This window comes from Podarcis filfolensis (assembly GCF_964270895.1).
Source record: "Podarcis filfolensis genome assembly, chromosome: 2".
Classification (NCBI taxonomy): domain Eukaryota; kingdom Metazoa; phylum Chordata; class Lepidosauria; order Squamata; family Lacertidae; genus Podarcis; species Podarcis filfolensis.
Window position 1 is genome coordinate 39,508,238 of NC_139605.1, and position 18,028 is coordinate 39,526,265.

At 44.7% G+C, this 18,028-nt stretch overlaps 1 protein-coding gene across 6 annotated transcripts in view; it reads right to left on the reverse strand.

Moving 5' to 3' along the window:
* The window catches only part of PLXNA1 (plexin A1), a 300,883-nt gene that overhangs the window by 144,829 nt on the left and 138,026 nt on the right, over positions 1-18,028 (reverse strand). For all 6 annotated transcript variants that reach the window (XM_083602755.1, XM_083602754.1, XM_083602757.1 and 3 more), the window contains exons 4-5: positions 10,966-11,106; positions 2,057-2,157 (exon numbers count right to left, since the gene is read on the reverse strand). In XM_083602755.1, the coding sequence (XP_083458881.1) occupies positions 2,057-2,157; positions 10,966-11,106 (242 nt within the window). The remainder of the gene's footprint in view (positions 1-2,056; positions 2,158-10,965; positions 11,107-18,028) is intronic.

Here is an 18,028-nt window from a genome sequence, read left to right on the forward strand (position 1 = left end):
GACGGGAGGGAAGGGGGTGAAGGGGGCCCTGGAGGGGAGGTGGATGTCAGGGAACTGTCATCTGAGACTAAGGAGGTGAAAGGGCTCATGGAGGGTGAGAGAGACCACTCAGCGGAGGAGGGGACCAGCAGGGGGAGAAGTGGAGTTCCAAGGGAAAGTGAGTCGGAGGGAGAGCTCAGAGATACTTCAAGCGAGAACAGTGGGGGGGTTTCAGGACCTCCCGTAGGAACACCCACTCCTCGGCGGAAACTGTCACGCCGAGAGTCCAGAAGACGTGTTTCCGTTAAGGAGCTTTTATGCTGGAAGAAGTTCCGTAAACGCCCACTGTCCGATTCAACGAGCGATTGATGGAGCCACGCTTAAGGAGCTCCATCACAGACAGAGGTTTGGGAACTTAGCCAAACTCTGAGGGATCAGGATTTTACGCACAAGCAGCTCATCATCCCATCACATTACCCAAGCAAAGCAGCTAATTTGCCAATAGTGCATCTGTGGCAAAGACACTCAAAGCTTCAGGAGAGAGCAGTGGGGGCAGTCTTCAAAAAATAAGTGAATGGAAAAAAACTGCAGACCGGGAATAATGGTTTTTGCAGAATTATATGTTGAGCCCAGAAATGGAAAGTCACAGAAGAGCTTCAGACCCAAAATTTATCTATTTTCATTATATCTTGCAAAAGCTATTACTAATCTCTTCACAAGGTTTCTAGTCCTCAGGCTTAAACCAAACCATGAGCCACACCAGACACTCTTCCCCCTTGCATATTTAAAGCATGTCATGAATGTTTATTATACAGGTTGGGAAGTCAGTCGAGATAGCAGCTTCTTCAACCCGTGGCATTCATAAAAGTATTTTAAAAAATACAATGATCACACCATACCTCACACAATGATATACATGGATTTTCCTATAAAGAGATAATCTCCTTGTAGGAAAGATGTCATGCCTTATCACAGAATCATAATTATAGCACTTCTTATGAGCGCTAAAAGCACTTCACATACATTATCACAGTAATCCTGAGAACAATCCTGTGAGGTAGATGAGTATAATTATCCACATACTGCAGACAGGGTGTGGGTGTGTCAGGTCAACCAAGGGTAAGAGACAGTGGCTTCACCCCCCAAAAAACACATCTTGGTGAGTTCCTGATTAAGGCAAAATCTGCCTTTTGGAATTCCGCAAGAAGATCATGGCAGTCCTGGCCACCAGCTTAGATGTCTTAAAATAGGATTAGACAAATTCATGGAGGAGAGGGCTATTCATGGCTACTAGCCTTGATGGCTATGCTCTGCCTTCACAGCTGGAGAAAGCAATACTTCTGAATACCACTTGCTGGGAGCTCCAGGAGGGGAGAGTGCTCTCGTGCTCGAATCCTGCTTGCAGGTTTCCCACAGCCATCTAGTTGGTCACTGTGAGAACAGGTTGCTGGACTAGGTGGGCCATTGGCCTAATCCAGCAGGCTCTTCTTATGTTCTTATTACCTCTAGTGGAACAGGCCAGACCAAAAGCCAATTTAGTCCTGTGTTCTTCTTCCTACAGTGGTTAATCAGGAGCCTCCAGGAAACCCGTACACAGAGCTTCAAGAAAACTGCCCTCTCCTGCTGCTGTTCTCCAACAGCTGGTATTCAGTGGCATATACTGCTTTGGAACACGGATAGCCACCATGACAACTATACTCCGTACAAGCTCACCTCTTGCCAGTTCATATTGCCACCTTTGTCTACTCCCTACCCTGTGCCATCTGCCATGTTGTTTGCTATGCCTGAATTATGCCCACCCTCTCCCTCATCCCCAATACTCACTTATCTCTCCCCAATCTCTCCCAATTCCTAGCCTGTCCATTTCATGCAGACTGTAAGTGTCCTGGGCAGGAACTATGTCACTTTTGTGTTCTGTCAAATGCACATAATTCGTATTAAAGGATGTTAAAACAGCAGTTGTAGCTTAGCTACCAGCTCCTGCTAATGCAGCTTCAAAAGCATTCAAGGAGTAAGAAAGAAGGCTTCCTGCAATTGTCAGTCTTGTAGGGATATGAAGAGGGCACTGGGTACTTACATGTTGTGCAGGACACACCAGCCACAGTGAGGGTCCCTAGAGCCCAGACATAGCGCACAGGTTGTATATTGCTCACAACTCTCCACTGGCACACGGGTCACCTGAGGAACAAGGACAGGCAGTTAAATTATTTTTCCTATCAGGAAATTCCAGGCTACTCAAGCCTTTATCATCTGCATGAACCTTTGTCCCTTCTCTACGATTACCATCACACACACATCCCGTCAGCTTGGCTGAAAACCTTCAGGATGATAGGAATTGTAGTCCAACATTATCTGGAGGGCACTATGTTGGTTGCCTCTGCTGTTGGAGAGTATGGCATAGTCACAACTTTTTAATTGGCACAAAGCATACAAAGGTACAAAATTGGCAGAAATCCTGAATAGTTAGATATCTGTAGAACTGCATATTCAGAGGTTGCCGTCCTAAAGGAGCTCATACTGAAATTACTAAAGGTGTAGGACCAGGAATGGGCAAAAAAGGAAGCTCCAAATGTTACAAAGAGCTAAATTACAGGTACGATGGAAGGTGGGAAGGGCAACAAAAGATTTGGGAAACCTCACAAGGACCCTGCTGTTTCTGTGCATGTGGTGGAGGAAGGGGAGGAAGAAACAGAAGAGCAGGAGCCATGCTTTGATCATGGATTAAAATAATTTCCCCAGATCCCATGCCTTGCTATCACCACATTAAAAACCCAAACACCATCAGGAGCCATGAAAGGGTCAACAAAATATAGGTCAAAGCCCAAGGCTCTTTCTAAGCCCAGTGTTAACTGAGGCGTCCTGCTATTTCTTTGAGGCTGGTGATCAGAGCAGGGGGAAAGGGGGGGATGCAGAGGCCTGCTCTTAAGCTTTCAAGTCCCTCTCCATTCCCCAGAGGCATCCCTGTGCCTAGGAAATTAAGCACGGGGGCTATTAGTCCAGACCCCACCACAGAGCAGCCTCTTTGAACATCTGCTGAGAAGCAAAATCTGCCATGGCAGCTTCGAAGGGGGAGGAAGGAAACAGCGGGAGCCTGGGAACAGGGCTAAAAGGAGGTGCTGCAAATCTGTTCTACGCACAGAAATACTCCAGGCTGTGTATCTATGAAACACAGATGGGAGGTGGGGCCCGGCGTTATGATCCTGTTCCCTTGTATATGCACCCACTCACCCTGAGCATGTCATGAGAAGAGGGCTTCAAGGTGCCAGCAAGCCCAAGTTCCATGGGACAGAACTACAACAATCTGTCTGAGGGCTCTCTCTCTCAGGATGGTAATATTCAAGATGTGTGTCATTCCTTAGCCATTATACAACCATTTTGTCCGAAACTAACACAACGGGAGTGGGGTAGCATACATGTTCCCCACCTTCAAATGGCATATTTGGGAAACTGACAATCTCCAAGCTATGTCTCTCCTTCCCCAACTTGTTCACCTTCGTCCTTCACAAGCATACAAATGCAGCAGACTGGTTGTGGGAGAATGGAACTATTGTTGATTCTACCACCAAGCCCCGGCATTTCAGTGTGGGATGTTCAGGAGGCAAAGCCCCTTCCTCCACTTACTAACAAAGCTGCTTTAAAGTTCTGTCTACAGATGGCTTTTGAACTCAAGTGCAATCTTCCCTTCCCCTAATTTCCCCTCTTGAAGTTGACCCTGTGGCTATGAAAACCTCCAGCTACCCAGTGGAGGCTGAGACCTGCCTTCTGTGCATGTAGATTTGTGTGTACAAGAGAGAGAGAGAGAACTACACTGAAGACCAACACCCCTCTCTTGAGCTCTGTCTCTATCACAGCACTCTTGCCCGCTACTGATCTCAATAGTCTTGATAGCCAGCAAAAATATGGAATGAAAGCTGGCTTCTGGGCAATAGGGCACTTGCTGAATTTTAATACTAAATATCAACGGGGTACCTTCTAAGTGTGATTCATGGGAGAATATGCATGGATCAGCGTCTATGTGGGTTTAATTACCCAAGCAGAGGAATGGATCAGAACAAGATGAATCATGATCCAAGAACAAGACCAAAAACAGCAAAAAAAAAAACCCCACACCAAAAACAGAACAGTCACCCAGACTGTATTTTCAAAGCTGCAGAAATTGTTCCTCTTCTCAGCTGGAAAAGAACTTATTGACATGCATACACAAACACAGCAAGTGCAGGGCCACAAGCTGGCATTGTGGTTCACAGTTTTCGTTTACATGGGATCTTAGTGTACATAAGGCATCACTTAAACCTCTGTGCTGCCCTCTAGCTTCAAGGAGTTACAGCACAGACTATACTGGCTTCCGAGACAGATGAGTTACTTTAATCTTCTGTTTGTTATTCTCCTACTACGATCAGCACAGAGGTCTCCAGGAACAGTAGACTGAGCTTCCTTTTATACAGCATCTGTGATGGAATAAGCTGGGCTTCCCCAACTGGGCGCTCTGCCCTCCAGAGGTTGTTGGAGGGCACTAACCCTTGGCCAAGCTGGCTGGAGCTGATGAGAGCTATAGTTTAAAACATCTGGAGAGCACTAGGCTGGCAAAGCCTAGGATAAAAGAAAGGCACTGCACAAAGCACCCATCAGAAGGAGAAATGTTCATCTACAATCAGCTGATTCCTCCCTCCAGGGTCTAGACAGGCAAGAATGAAGTGCCAGGTGGGTTGTTATGCAGGGCTGTTGAGCAGTATTTGACTTGGTGGATCATATGCCACACCGGATAGCTCATTCGATTTAGGTACAGCATTCAAAACCTAGTTTCAAACAGTGAAAAGGCATAGCACTCTCTCATTCAGGCATCTCCGTTCCTAGCTACCTACCACCCTCTTGAAGATAATCATCACACAGCTGGTTGAAACCTAGTTTAAGAAAAAAATATTGGGGGCATCTGCATTGCCCTGTCCTTGTTCCAGACACTGGTCATAACCCATTTTCTTCTTAATCTGACAGCAGGAGTCTGCCTTAAAGGGTTACAAGCTCTTTATTAATTGCTCCTCCAGATTTGATTAAAATCCCCTCATTCTGCAGGCCCTTTGAGCTCTGTTACGACTGCTCATTTAATTACTTTCCACCAACAACCTGATAACAGTAAGCTGTGGATGAGAGTGGCTTTTATTAAGCCAAAGGGAGAGAAAGGGGACCTGCAAACCGCAGAAAGAATGTCCTCACAGCCATTTAAGCAACCTTCCAAAATCTCCCCTCATTATATCCAGTGTGGTCTGGATTCTGGCTGCAAAATTAATCACCACCAGATTGAGGGTTAAATAACCCCATTGTCAAAAGACTTTAACAGAGATGTCCATGTTGAAAAAAACCCTTGAAGCCCACCAGTTACAGAGGGAATGGGAAGCTTGCCCCATCTTTTAATTTCTTCCCACCTTTGTGCTGACCTTCCAATAAAAATATTCTCCCTACTAAGTCCCCGCACTAATCTCCTTCCTCACAGGAAGTACATGCAAACACAGGAAAAAAACACACTCTGGTTTCATATCATTTTGCCCTGTCTTCTGGAACATGCATGTCATGATGCATCATGGTACATACAGGGGTCATCAGGGAAGCAGAAGAGTCCTGGACAGCAATGGTCATTGCATTGGATTGGCATATTGGGTTCAGAAGAGCCCTGTGTGGTTCTTTCTAATGCTCATGCTCCTTTTCCCTTTTCTTCACGTAGCCGGGATTTAGAGACAGCTGGTCTAGACATTGCATTTTTACTAACAAGTGGACTCCATGTGATTGCTTAGCCCTGCTGTTGTAACATGTAAAACACATTCCTGACTGTGGCTGATGTGAAGACGCTCCACACCTTCCCAGCAGTACCAAGAGACCATTTCAAGTGGTCTCTGTACAGTAAGTGTAACATGCCCACTAGCTCTCAGGCCATAGCTGTTCAGCAGCTGCTCCCAATTGGATGTTGCCACTACAGTGTACTGTACTTCTAGCAAAACATCTGAGAGGGTCCCAGATTCATAAGGCAGTTGAAAAGACCTTGCCACTACCGGTCAAGAGGAGACATACTACTCTTGTTGGATAAATAGCCTGATCTATATAAAAAAAAGGTCTGTATCTTCCTATGATCTTGGAAGGACAGGCACTTTTTCCCTCCCAGATCACTCCTACAACAACATGTATTTAACACTGTAAACAAGCAGAAGAATCTCTAAATATATCCTGTCTAGGAACTCTCCAAACCCTATCTTACCTAAACTTAAACCTGTAGTGTTTAAGAACTTACAGAAGAAGACAAAAGTCAAGCAGTCCACTATTCACTCTCATGCTTACCAAAAGAGGCTAGGGTAGAAAGGGAAAGGGAGGGAAAGATCACCACTAGTCACCCCAAAGATCACTCCCGCATGGTGGCAGAGGCTGCTAAGCACCTCACTTTGCTAATGAAGCAGCCTCAAGCTACACGCTCCGTATCTGGTACGCCTTTCTTCAACTGCTGCATGCAATGGAGACAACTTGCCTTGCAACCACATTAGGATAGCTTGCTGTTTTCACTAAAGGCAACTGGGCAAAAAAATAAAAAAAATAAAATCACATCATTCAGAGATCTCTCTTTCAGGGCTGGGGGGTACCTGACCAGTTCGGGGGGCGGGTATTAAATTTCTAGGAATCAGTCTTGCACAGAGCTGAATACAGAAAATTGCTAGTGGTGGCATCAGAAGTTAGGATTCTGGGCAATCAAAGTGTCTGGGTTTTTTCCAGCCCTGCTTGACCATTAGAGCAGCCTCCATCAGTAGCAGGTGTGCCACTCCACAGTTCCTTACCAAACAACAAAGCTGTTTTTACAGAGCTATTTAGCAGCCATGCAGGCAAGCCTGAAAGGTTTAGACAGGCATGCATTCCAAGGGGAGCAGGGATTTCAGTAAATGCTGCTAATCATTGATGAAAGGGGAAAGAATTCTATGTTATATTAAAAAAAAAAATCTGATTTGACAGTCTCAGAGCTCAAAAGGAAGGAGGTATGTGAAGGTATGTAGAGCAGATTTTCTATTGTAGCTCCTTCTACTATTTCTCTAGTTTAAAGGGCAACCATGTTTGTTATAATATGTTGCCTTTTGCTGTAAAAGAGCCTCCAGGTGCTTCTCAGATAAGGCCTTTGGGGCAGCTTCCGTGGCTCATTTGGGATAAGTAGTCCATTCACTCCTTAATTCTGACTTATCACTGCAGTGTTTCTGCCAGATGCTGTGTGCATCCCTTACCTTTATATATGCCTCCATTGTTGCTGCATCGGAGCAGTGCCCATGGAAGTGCCCGCAAAAAAGGTACTTGTGATTGGCCAACAACTGCATCGACCAAGTTAGGCGAGACACCTCAAATTGCCACATAACATTTTACATAAAAGGCAGGTTGTGTGTTTATTTGAATGCCTTTAGCCTGCATCCAAAAAAAAACAAAAAAAAAAAAACCTCAAGGAATGACATGCTGTGCTGCCGAGTCATAGACTGTCTTTTTGCCTTTAAATGGCTGAACCTAGTGCTTTTGTTCCAATTTACTCTTGCACGTAAAATGCCAGCATTAGAACTGGTGAGCTTAATTAGGTGGCTGTATGACTAGGAGCACCTTCGACCTAACTTCCCTAAAGAAAGCTGTTCTAGCAAGTCATTCACATTTTAGTAACATCTAGACAGGACTACTGTAATGTAGAACAAGTGGGCTGCTGCAGAAAAAGATGCAGAAGCTTAAGCTGACTCAAAATGTTGTTGTCAGATTACTGTCTAGAACTGGCCTGGTAAAAAGGTAAAGGTAAAGGACCCCTGGATGGTTAAGTCCAATCAAAGGCAACTATGGGGTACAGCGCTCATCTTGCTTTTCAGGCCAAGGAAGCCAGTGTTTGTCCACAGACAACTTTCTGGGTAATGTGGCCAGCATGACTAAAACGCTTCTGGCGCAACAGAATACAGTGATGGAAGCCAGAGCGCACGGAAACACCGTTTACCTTCCTGTCGCAGCAGTACCTATTTATCTACTCAGGCTGGTATGCTTTCGAATTGCTAGGTTGGCAGGAGCTGGGACAGAGCAACAGGAGCTCGCCCTGTCAAGTGGATTCGAACTGCCAACCTTCCGATCAGCAAACCCAAGAGGTTCAGTGGTTTAGACCACAGAGCCCCCCTGATAGAGCATACCTATCTGGTCCTGTTTGATCTTCAGTGATACTGTACACTTCCAGGCTCAACCCAAGGTGCTAGTTTTTATCTTTAGGACCCCAAATCACGGGTAGCCAACAAGGCTGAACTACAACTTGCATTCATTCTGACCATGCTGATGGCAGTTGGAGTCCAAAAACATATGGAGGGCACCATATTAGCTACCCCTGTCCAACAGGCGTGGCAGTGGGAAGAGGGAGGAAGAAGAACACTGCCATTGGCCAAACACCTGTGTGAACCCATCGTTATATGCATGGTGAACATCTGGCTATTCGTGGAGGCTCCTGGAGTTGGCTGAACCTATGCTGATCCTGATCTGCTGATGAGAAGGGCAAAGACCTTCCAGTTTTCTGACTCTGAATTATTTTATGTTTTCATTATGCTGTCTTGATGTTGCTTTGATTATTTTTTCTATTTTTATGCTGCTCAGCACTCTAAAGTTCTATGTGGACAAAATGTGGGATAACAGGTTTAAAAATAAATAACAATGCTTCAGGAAACCTAGAACAGTGCCTAAATAGGGAGAGGTGGATCTCCTATGATAGCAGCTCTAGATGCTAGTTTGTAAGATCCATTTATTCCAGTTGTACACAATCAGTCTAGAGCAGGGATGAGGAGTCTGCAGCCTGGATCTTGTTCATTTTTTAATGTCATCCAACCCATGGTCTGATTCACACTGAATACCCAGTGTGAACCTATCCAGAGAAGGGGTACCTCTTTATCCCCAACATTTCCCCCCTGTGGTCCAATGGCCCCTAATTAAAGGAAAACCCCAAATGATCCAAACCACTCATTTAGAGCAGGCATGGGCAGAAAGTAAATCAGGATCTACTGGGAGACCTTTGGTGATTCGCAGTAGATCGGCAAGCAGTTCTCAGTCCCAATTCTTTAACAACAGAGACAACAAAATGACTCCCTGAAATTGGACTGCTGCACTGAAGTATGCTTTGGGCAACTGGGGATTGAATTTTTGTGTAGAAGGGCTGTGAGCTCAGAACAGCTCTGATACTCAAAACAATCCCCGTCCTCAGCAGCTGCTAAGAGGAACCTAGCTCTTTAATTATAAGCGTATGTCTTTTGCACCTGGCTCCGGCTGGCAGAGTTCTAGTAAAACACAAAGTAAATCATGCATGGCTGAAGTCCTCCCTCTCCTGGTTTAGTGGGCAGTTAGGATCCTCAGACCTAGCTACAGGACAGACTGCAAGAGGAGAATAAAGCAATCCCAGTGTAAAAAGGTAAAGAAACTGCAGCCCAACAGAATTAAGGTTGGGCTACGCAGCCACAGTGCTCCTAACTCATATAAACACCAGTTTATCTTGCTGGAGGAGTGCAAAAGAAACTTCTCCAATACCTGTAGCAGAGACAATCTGTCAAATGACAGAGCTTTTGCAAAACAGACCTAATGAGTCTGCTTTAGAAGAGATGTTGCATGTACCCATGATTCATCTGCTTCCTAATAGTAAATTTGTTTCCCCTCAGGACAGACTCAAATAGATATTATTCATTCTATGAAAAGAAACCTGAGAGCAAAATGGGGGGGGAGGGGGGACTCTTAGAGCCAAACCAGACATGGTAGCAGCAGACCTATTCCATTTACACCCAGGTCTCCCTCAGTCGTGTATGAAGCAAGGGCCCACTGCTTCATGAACACAAGGTGGATGGGTCAGAGCTTCCAGGCACTTCCACTGTTTGTGGCTTACCTACCTAAGGTCCGTCTACCTATGGCCTCCACCACTGGGTGCTTTCTCATTCCCCTGATTTCAATGAGTGAGATCAACTGGGTAAAAGGTGCTTGTGGGAAACTTTACACAAGCATGGAGTGGTAGGCAAGGAGAGGCTTTAGTTTCCCTCAACCATGTATTATTTACTCTAAGGATGAGATCTCACTTTATATGTGACTGGTCTGCTACTGTCCTGCCAAGTTTGAACATTACATTCATGAGATAATTATATTGACTAAGAAAACACAGAAAAATAATAATTTTGGCATCGGACACTCAGTATATATTATTAGTTATTCTGGAAAAGAGTAACTAATAATATGCGCAGCAGCCCAAGAAGGATTAAGCAGCTTAAACTGATAATACAAATGTTTTCGTGACTAATGCACACCATACCAATTTTGGCAAGGTTTAATGAGGAAAGCTGAGTTTGGGTCTTTAGTTGTTGGTGGGGGGAATGGCAAAGTACAGCACTTGCACTGTGCTGCCATAGAAACAGCAGAGAAGTTTCTTGCGGAGTTAAAATGAGTGGACCAAGAGCCCCTTTTTCATGACCAGCCACGGCCCTTGCTTGTGGTGACCACCTGTACCATATGCAATCATGTGATGGCTGGCAGCGCACACTGAGCTTTAACACACTTGCACATTTGGCTGATTCTGTCCATTTGCAGGGCGTGCTGAAACTCAACGCACACAGAGTTCTGCCTAAGCTGTCACCCATCAGATGATGGAATCTGCTTGTTCATTAAAAAGGAGCCCTCAGGAGAGCTGTCGCTCTGGTGTTGAATCAAGTAAAGGTGTAGCCCATCACTCACACAAGCACTTTTATTGCAATGAGCTCCATGATCACTCCATGAGCTCGACATCTAATCAGAACTGTACTAATAAAGGGAGTGATGTATTCGAAGAAAGTATTTTTATTTGGTTGCTCTGAGAATCTGACAGTCCTGCCTCACACTGTGCTGGAGAAATATCACACAGATGTACTAAGCAGAGAGAAAGGGCTGTGCCTCATTACTGCTAAGCTTAAAATCACGTAAAAGGGCCGGCTGTGGAGAAACTCAAGTTCTTACCTGTTTCTCAGTCATAGCATAGAGGTACTGGAGATCAGGGCTGAGCACTAAGTCCCGCAGGATGGAGCTGCCATCATGGGCTATGACATTCTCATACTGCAATGCTGAACGTCCAATGGGATTGGCAGGGTCCACAAGGATCTGAAAGAAAAGGCGGCAGCGTTAGCATTTGCTGTTATGATGCCTAGTATCATCAAGATGGGAGACATTTTTTGGGTGGCAAAGGAATAATGTGCCAATACACACCATAGCTAGCTGGTGGGGGAACAGAAAGAAAGAAAAACCTATGAGGAGCTTTAGGTATACAGTATATGATAGTCAGCCCTTACCCTGTCAACCACCACCATGTTCCTTAAAACTTCATGACTTCCAACTAGGCCAAAGTCATGCGCTGATTTTTGATAAATCAGCCCAATGGAAATCCCAAGAACCCCATCCCAACAGCATGTTTTGGCTGCCACAGGTAGAAGCAGAGAAGGAAATGCTGAATCAGGATCAGGGGTCAGCAACTTTTTTCAGCCGTGGGCCGATCCACCGTTCCTCAGACCATATTTTGAAGGGGAAAAAATGAACGAATTCCTATGCCCCACAAATAACCCAGAGATGCATTTTAAATAAAAGGACACATTCTACTCATGTAAAAACACGCTGATTCCCAGAACAGGGCTGGATTGAGAAGGCAATTGGGCCGCATCTGGCCCCCAGGGCCTTAGGTTGCCTACCCCTGATCAGGATGATTCTCCAAAACAGAAACCCATCTTTCATGCATTTTTCTAAATATTTTATTTAAGGGGAAATAATGAACCATCAACCTAATCTTGCCAGCCAACAAGAGCCCCTCCCAATCCCTTTGCTGCTTTAGAACCCTTATCCAAGTTGCCTTTATTTTATTTTTTTGCCTCCATTCATTTATCAAACTACTCCTTGAGAAAGAGTTAGGACAAGAAATAGCTCCACCTGGTTTCCATTTAAAATAAAACTACATTATGCACTTCAGTGCACATTAATGCTCTTCAATTAAATCTAATGAACTTTAAATGAAGCAGGGGACTTCTGGATAATGTGTTAATAGCTCCAAAGAAAGTGCAAATGGCTGGTAAGGGGTGTGCAGAGAAATAGTGGTAGCCACACAGGCATTGCAGAGGAGATGAAACACAAAGCTCTGTTTTAACTGGGGTGAGCCTTCCATTACATATCTAGACTGGGAGAGCACTAGGAGGAGGAAGAGTTTAATCTACTGGGAACTTCATCCCACCTAATGTGCAACTACAGAAATATTGCCAAATATCTGTATGAACACAATCATCACAACCTAGCTTCTTTGTCATATGGTCATTGTATGCAATGTTTTGCTCATCTTAACATTAACTCTCTCCACGCACTTGCAGGACAGCTATTACAACCCCATTTGTCACACACCTGGATTATTTAAGCTTTGTTTTGATCAGCATTTCTCCCCTGCTGAACTTTCCCAGCAACCTAGCAATTGTGCCGTTCTTAAAATGTTCTCTGGTGTGGAAAAAAGGTGGAGCATCAGAAAGCTTATAGCCTAGAACACTTTCCCTAAGTACCAACGGCATAGTGCATTTAATGTAACATTAGTGGAGAGTTAACACATATAATCACCTTTGTTTTATGATCAAGGACCCATGTTCCGCCTCCCCATAGCCTGTATTTCATAACAGAAGAGAAGGTAAACCAGCACCTTTGTTCTAGGCAAGGGATATAGTAAATGCTCTAATCCCATTACCACTCACAGTGACAATAAAGCTTATCCTAAAGACCTTGCTTTCACTATAGAAGCCATAACCACATTAAAAAGGCACCCCAGGGTCACAGCCAACCCACGACAGGGAGGAAATACAATAGGGTTAATTCTCTAAAGTTAACTGCCACCTGGTTCCTGAGCATGAGTCATTTACTTGCCCAGAAAGTATGAGCTTGGGTATAAATAAAAATTTATTATTAATTTATTATTACCATGCTAGCAGTGGCTAACATGAGTTACCAACAGACTCTAGAAATTCAGTTTGTCTTTTATATATGTTTCTGGGTGATGCATGTCGTAAGTACTTTCCTACACAGAGAGAGGTGTATAGGAAAGCAGAAACTATTTCACCCCATCAGCTTCCTGGATAACCAAATGTGGGCACATAAAAATTTGCACCAAATCCCACCATTGTCTCTTGCGCCTGGTACTGAAGCCGCTTCTCCATTCTTTCTGTCAAGCAAGTACAACATTTGGCAGTAAGAGTGGGAATTCTTCATTCTGCACCCATCACCCTCAATCTCACTCCAAAAGGTGGACCCAGCACATTACATTACAGAAAACAAACCTGTCTGTAAAGCTGAAGTGGAACCAGGAAAATAGCAGTTCTATTTCCCCAGACATAGAAAGGAACACTTTCCACACAGCACCCATCAAATGTCCAACAGACAACAATAGTTCAATTTTAGGCCCTGACCAAGCCCCACCTCCTGACTTTACCATCCATGTAGTTCCCATTCTTGGAGATTTCTCATGGTGTTCCCATATAGGGGAACAGTCTACTGATTTGGAAGCGAAAGCACAGAGGGCCTCGGTCAGAGAGCCTTCCATTCATTCCCACTGGATTTCAGTAGTAGTAGGTAAATTGTGGAGAAAAGTCTAAGTGACAGATTCAAAGCCACATAAAAACACAAACAAAATTGTGCCTGGCTATGCTATTACTTAGTGGGAAATGAGTAATTCATTTTGTTCCCTCTAGTTCCACTGGCAATGTTTAATAACTGGGACATCCTTCATCTTCACAACCCGCCCCCAACCAAAGCGCTTCCCCACCCTAGTCCCCAAATAAAGCCCCACAGCGCGCATTGCAGCTTCATTTCCCTCGTTGCAATAAATAGACTCCATCCGTCCATTTGCATACTTTTCAATCAGGCAAAGGAAGTGGGGCTTAGGAGGCAGGATCCTGGCGTGTGGCTGATTAGCATGGAAATGTATGCGGCTCACAAACAAACTGGGGCCCGTTTAATTAGAGCGGCGCCTTTGATTCACCGCCAACATCCAGCACACACCAGCCCCAGATTATTTTTAGTCAGTTTTACAAAACAAATGTATTTGATTAAGAGAGACACCCCTGAGCTAAGGAAGGCTGACAGACAGAGGCAGAGACGTGGGGAGGTTGGCCCCCTACAGGGAACAGGGCCTGGGCCTGTGGTGAAGGTGTCCAGGAATGCAGGTGCAATTGTGAGGAGCCCTCACACGCAGCCTGACAGCTGCACAGCAAAAATGGAGGGAATCACTGGAATGCGTCTCTGCAGCTGCCAATTCCTGCTGGAAGTCCTGCAATGGTCCCTTCAATTACTGTGCTAATACGTATCCCAGTCCATAGATGGGCCTGACCCTCAGGTTGACTAAAATCACTATTTCACTCACAGGCCCGTCTCTAGGAGTTCCTTTTTGCCAACAGCTCCCTCCTCATCCTTCCTAGGGGCCTGTTCCTCCCTCCCTCAGTGCACCATCCTTGCGAGAGGAGGCAGGCATACCTGCTCTTTTTCACTGCATGTATACCACACAAACATACAGCAGGGAGCCGCTATTGACCTGTCTCCCTGCTGCATGTTTCCCACCGTGCAGACACAGTGAAAGGAAGCTGTGCCACAGAGCACAGGACAGAAGCAAGCAGATATGTGCTACATTTTAAACACATGCTTCTATTGTAACATGTAGGAGTCTTTGAGTTAGCCTGAAATCCAAGGCCCTGAAAGGGGAGCTTCCATTGATTCCGCAAGCTCTTTCTCCTGCATATCAAATATAGGTCATTACAAGAGTCTGTAACCCCCTGCTGGTCAATTATTTCTATTTGAATGCTAAAAGCTTTGTCAATAGGCCACTACCTGAAGTTACTAGAATATCTGCATTAGCAATCAACCTCGCTTTGTACATGCAACTGAGATTTATCTTTTTTTTTTTTTTAAGCCTCTCCAATTCCGAAGACTCTGTGCCAGGAACATTACATTAAAACGTATACGAACGGAGAATATATAAAACAGATACAACTAATATAAACACCCACACAAAACATCCAAAACCAGCCCAAATGAAATGCCTTATGAATACTTCCGAAAGATTCTTGTCTGTATTTACAAACATACCTCTTTTCTATTAAAACATCCAAAGTAGCTTACAAGTGTAACACAAAGTTGCCCTAGTCCAAAAAGAAGGTGCTTTAGCAGAACTCCAAGGGGAATATTGTTGTGGAGTTGACTCTCTGCGTGTGAGCTGATGTGTTGAAGATACTTGGGGGCACAACTAAGAAGCTCTCCTTGGTCCACTGAAGAAATCAGGAGTAGAACTTAAGAGATGGAGCCTGTTTCTGAAGTTATGTTCCATCCCAAGCCCAACACACCTTCAGAGTTCAAAAAGTATTCAGTTGTGGTCAAAAGAAGATTAAGACTGACCAAGCTCAGCCATTGAGCCTTGTGGCTGAGTGGAGATTTGAACCCAGTTCCCCCTGGTCCAAGTCTGACTTTCTGTCCACTGTAGCTCACTTCTGTCTCTCATTCTGAAAAGGGTAGCTATCCTGTGCCCTCCAGAGGTACCTGGGCTACTACAGCTCCCACCATCCCTCACTACTGGCCCTGCTGGCTAGAGTTGATGGGAGCCGAAGTCCACAACTGTAGGCCCACATTATCCACATCTATTATAAAGAGAGTCTATTATATCTGATAAGGAACTCATTACAACACTAAACATTGCATACTTCTATAAAAACCCACTGGTTTGCTAAAAATACATTATTATACCTATTTCATACTTGTTCTTATCTGGGACTATAATTGGCGGCTTTATCAGCTACAGGCACTACCTGTGAGAAGCTGGATATAGGCTCTTCTTTTCTTCAACATGGCAACAATTTCACCTAAGATGCACTGTCATGTCGAATGCACCCTTCCGGTCATTTTATGGGCTGTATTCACAGCACAATCGATCAATACACTCTTACCCTAGTTTTGAAATCGATCTGTGGGTGTGTTAAGTCATTCCAGCAGTAACATTTAACTACTGGGGTAATTCTACAATTATATTAATCCGCCATGTAGTGCTAGGTAAGTGGATGAGATCTCCAATAGCAAAACATAAAAAGCCTGTACAACGGCGTCATTGAAGCAGCTATCAGAGCCAGGGTGGCACAGAAGATAGCATGCTGTCTTTGGAGCTGGGCTCAAATCCCTGATCAGCCGTGAAGCTGACTGGGTGACCTTAGGTCAACCACAGTCTCTCTCAGCTTAACCTTCCTCAGAAGACTGTTCTGAGGGTATAGGGAGGGAACTCCATCTGTGTCACACTGATCCCCAAGCAGAATACAAATATGATGGATGTGAGCTGACTTGCTGTGTGCTCAGTGCTTAGTAGGAACTAGTTCGGTTTTAATGACATTCAGGGAATTAGTTCAAAAATCTCTGAACTGCATCTGAAAGCGGTTCCCATAATTGCCTGTGTGAAGTGTACATTAATTAAGTTCATATTGGGATAGAACTTGAACGATTTCTAGTTCAGTCTAGATTTTTTATTTATTAAAAACCCTCTTTACAGACTCTTTGGGCCTTAAAGCTGAAAGAGAATAATTGGGGGGCGTGTGTTATAAACAATTCACATTTCACTATGTGTGTCTTTTCTTAGTTTCTTGGTTTTTGTGTTTTACACTTCAGCTCAGAAGCTTGTAACATTCTAAATGCTGAATAAACTTACCAAGGATTATTTGGATGAATCTGAACTGAACTAGTCTATTTTGCAAAGGGACAAATATCAAGTGCAATTAGGGAAGGGGAGGGGTGGGGGGTTGACAAGTTGAACTATAACTAGTTACTTTTTAAAACAAACTTTCCAAGCTCTGGGTGTGTGGGACATCTCAGAAACAGACACTTGTTTTTCAAGCTTAGCTACCTCTTCTGTAGGGACGCGGGTGGCGCTGTGGGTTAAACCACAGAGCCTAGGACTTGCCGATCAGAAGGTTGGCAGTTCGAATCCCCGTGACGGGGTGAGTTCCCGTTGCTTGGTCCCTGCTCCTGCCAACCTGGCAGTTCGAAAGCACGTCAAAGTGCAAGAAGATAAATAGGTACTGCTCCAGCGGGAAGATAAACAGTGTTTCCATGCGCTGCTCTGGTTCACCAGAAGCGGCTTAGTAATGCTGGCCACATGACCCAGAAGCTGTACGCCAGTTCCCTCAGCCAATAAAGCGAGATGAGCGCTGCAATCCCAGAGTCAGTCATGACTGGACCTAATGGTCAGGGGTCCCTTTACCTTTACCTCTTCTGTAAGAGAAGGAAATTCCCATAAAGTCCATAGGAAACTTCGACCCCAAATCTAAACACACTTATTGAACACAATGGAACTTACTTCTGAGTAAATATGTCTAAGAGTGGCCTGTAAGAGATGGGTTATGTTACTCCACAGGTGTCTAACCTGCAGCATATGTAGCAAAGGCAACAGTGACTTACTATACCTGAACAGGAGAAGGATCTGACTATGGAAGTAAAAAACTAGACTTCTGCTCCAGTGCTGTGCTGATGCCTGTTCTCTAGCTAAGCAGAATAGAGAGCCACCGCTTAGGACAAGTGGGGGCAATCCTATGGAACCAGAGGGCATTCTGGCAGTTATCCTTGAAATTCATATGCAGTGTAGGCAAACTCTGCACTTTAGAGTGGCATTAGTCCACATTTGGACTTGAGTTTGGCTACCATGGTAATATTCTGATTTATTCAGATTTTTTCCCATTAGAACAAAGCCAACATCTGCGGGGGTGGGTTTTACTGCAGAGCCCTGGGGTGTGTATAGAGACCCATGCTGATGACAGAAATACCCTTTAAGAGTAATTACTTTCATGGAAAGTTTGTAATTGCCCAGGTAAGAAAGTTGGAAAAACAAACAGGGCCAGATAGAAAGGTTGTTGCTCAGCAGCAGAGTATCTGCTTTGCATGCAAAAGGTCCCAGGCTCAATCCTCAGCATCTTCAGGTAGGCCTGGAAGAGATCCCATTCTGAAAGCCTGGAGAGCTGCTGCCAGTCTATGTACACAGTGC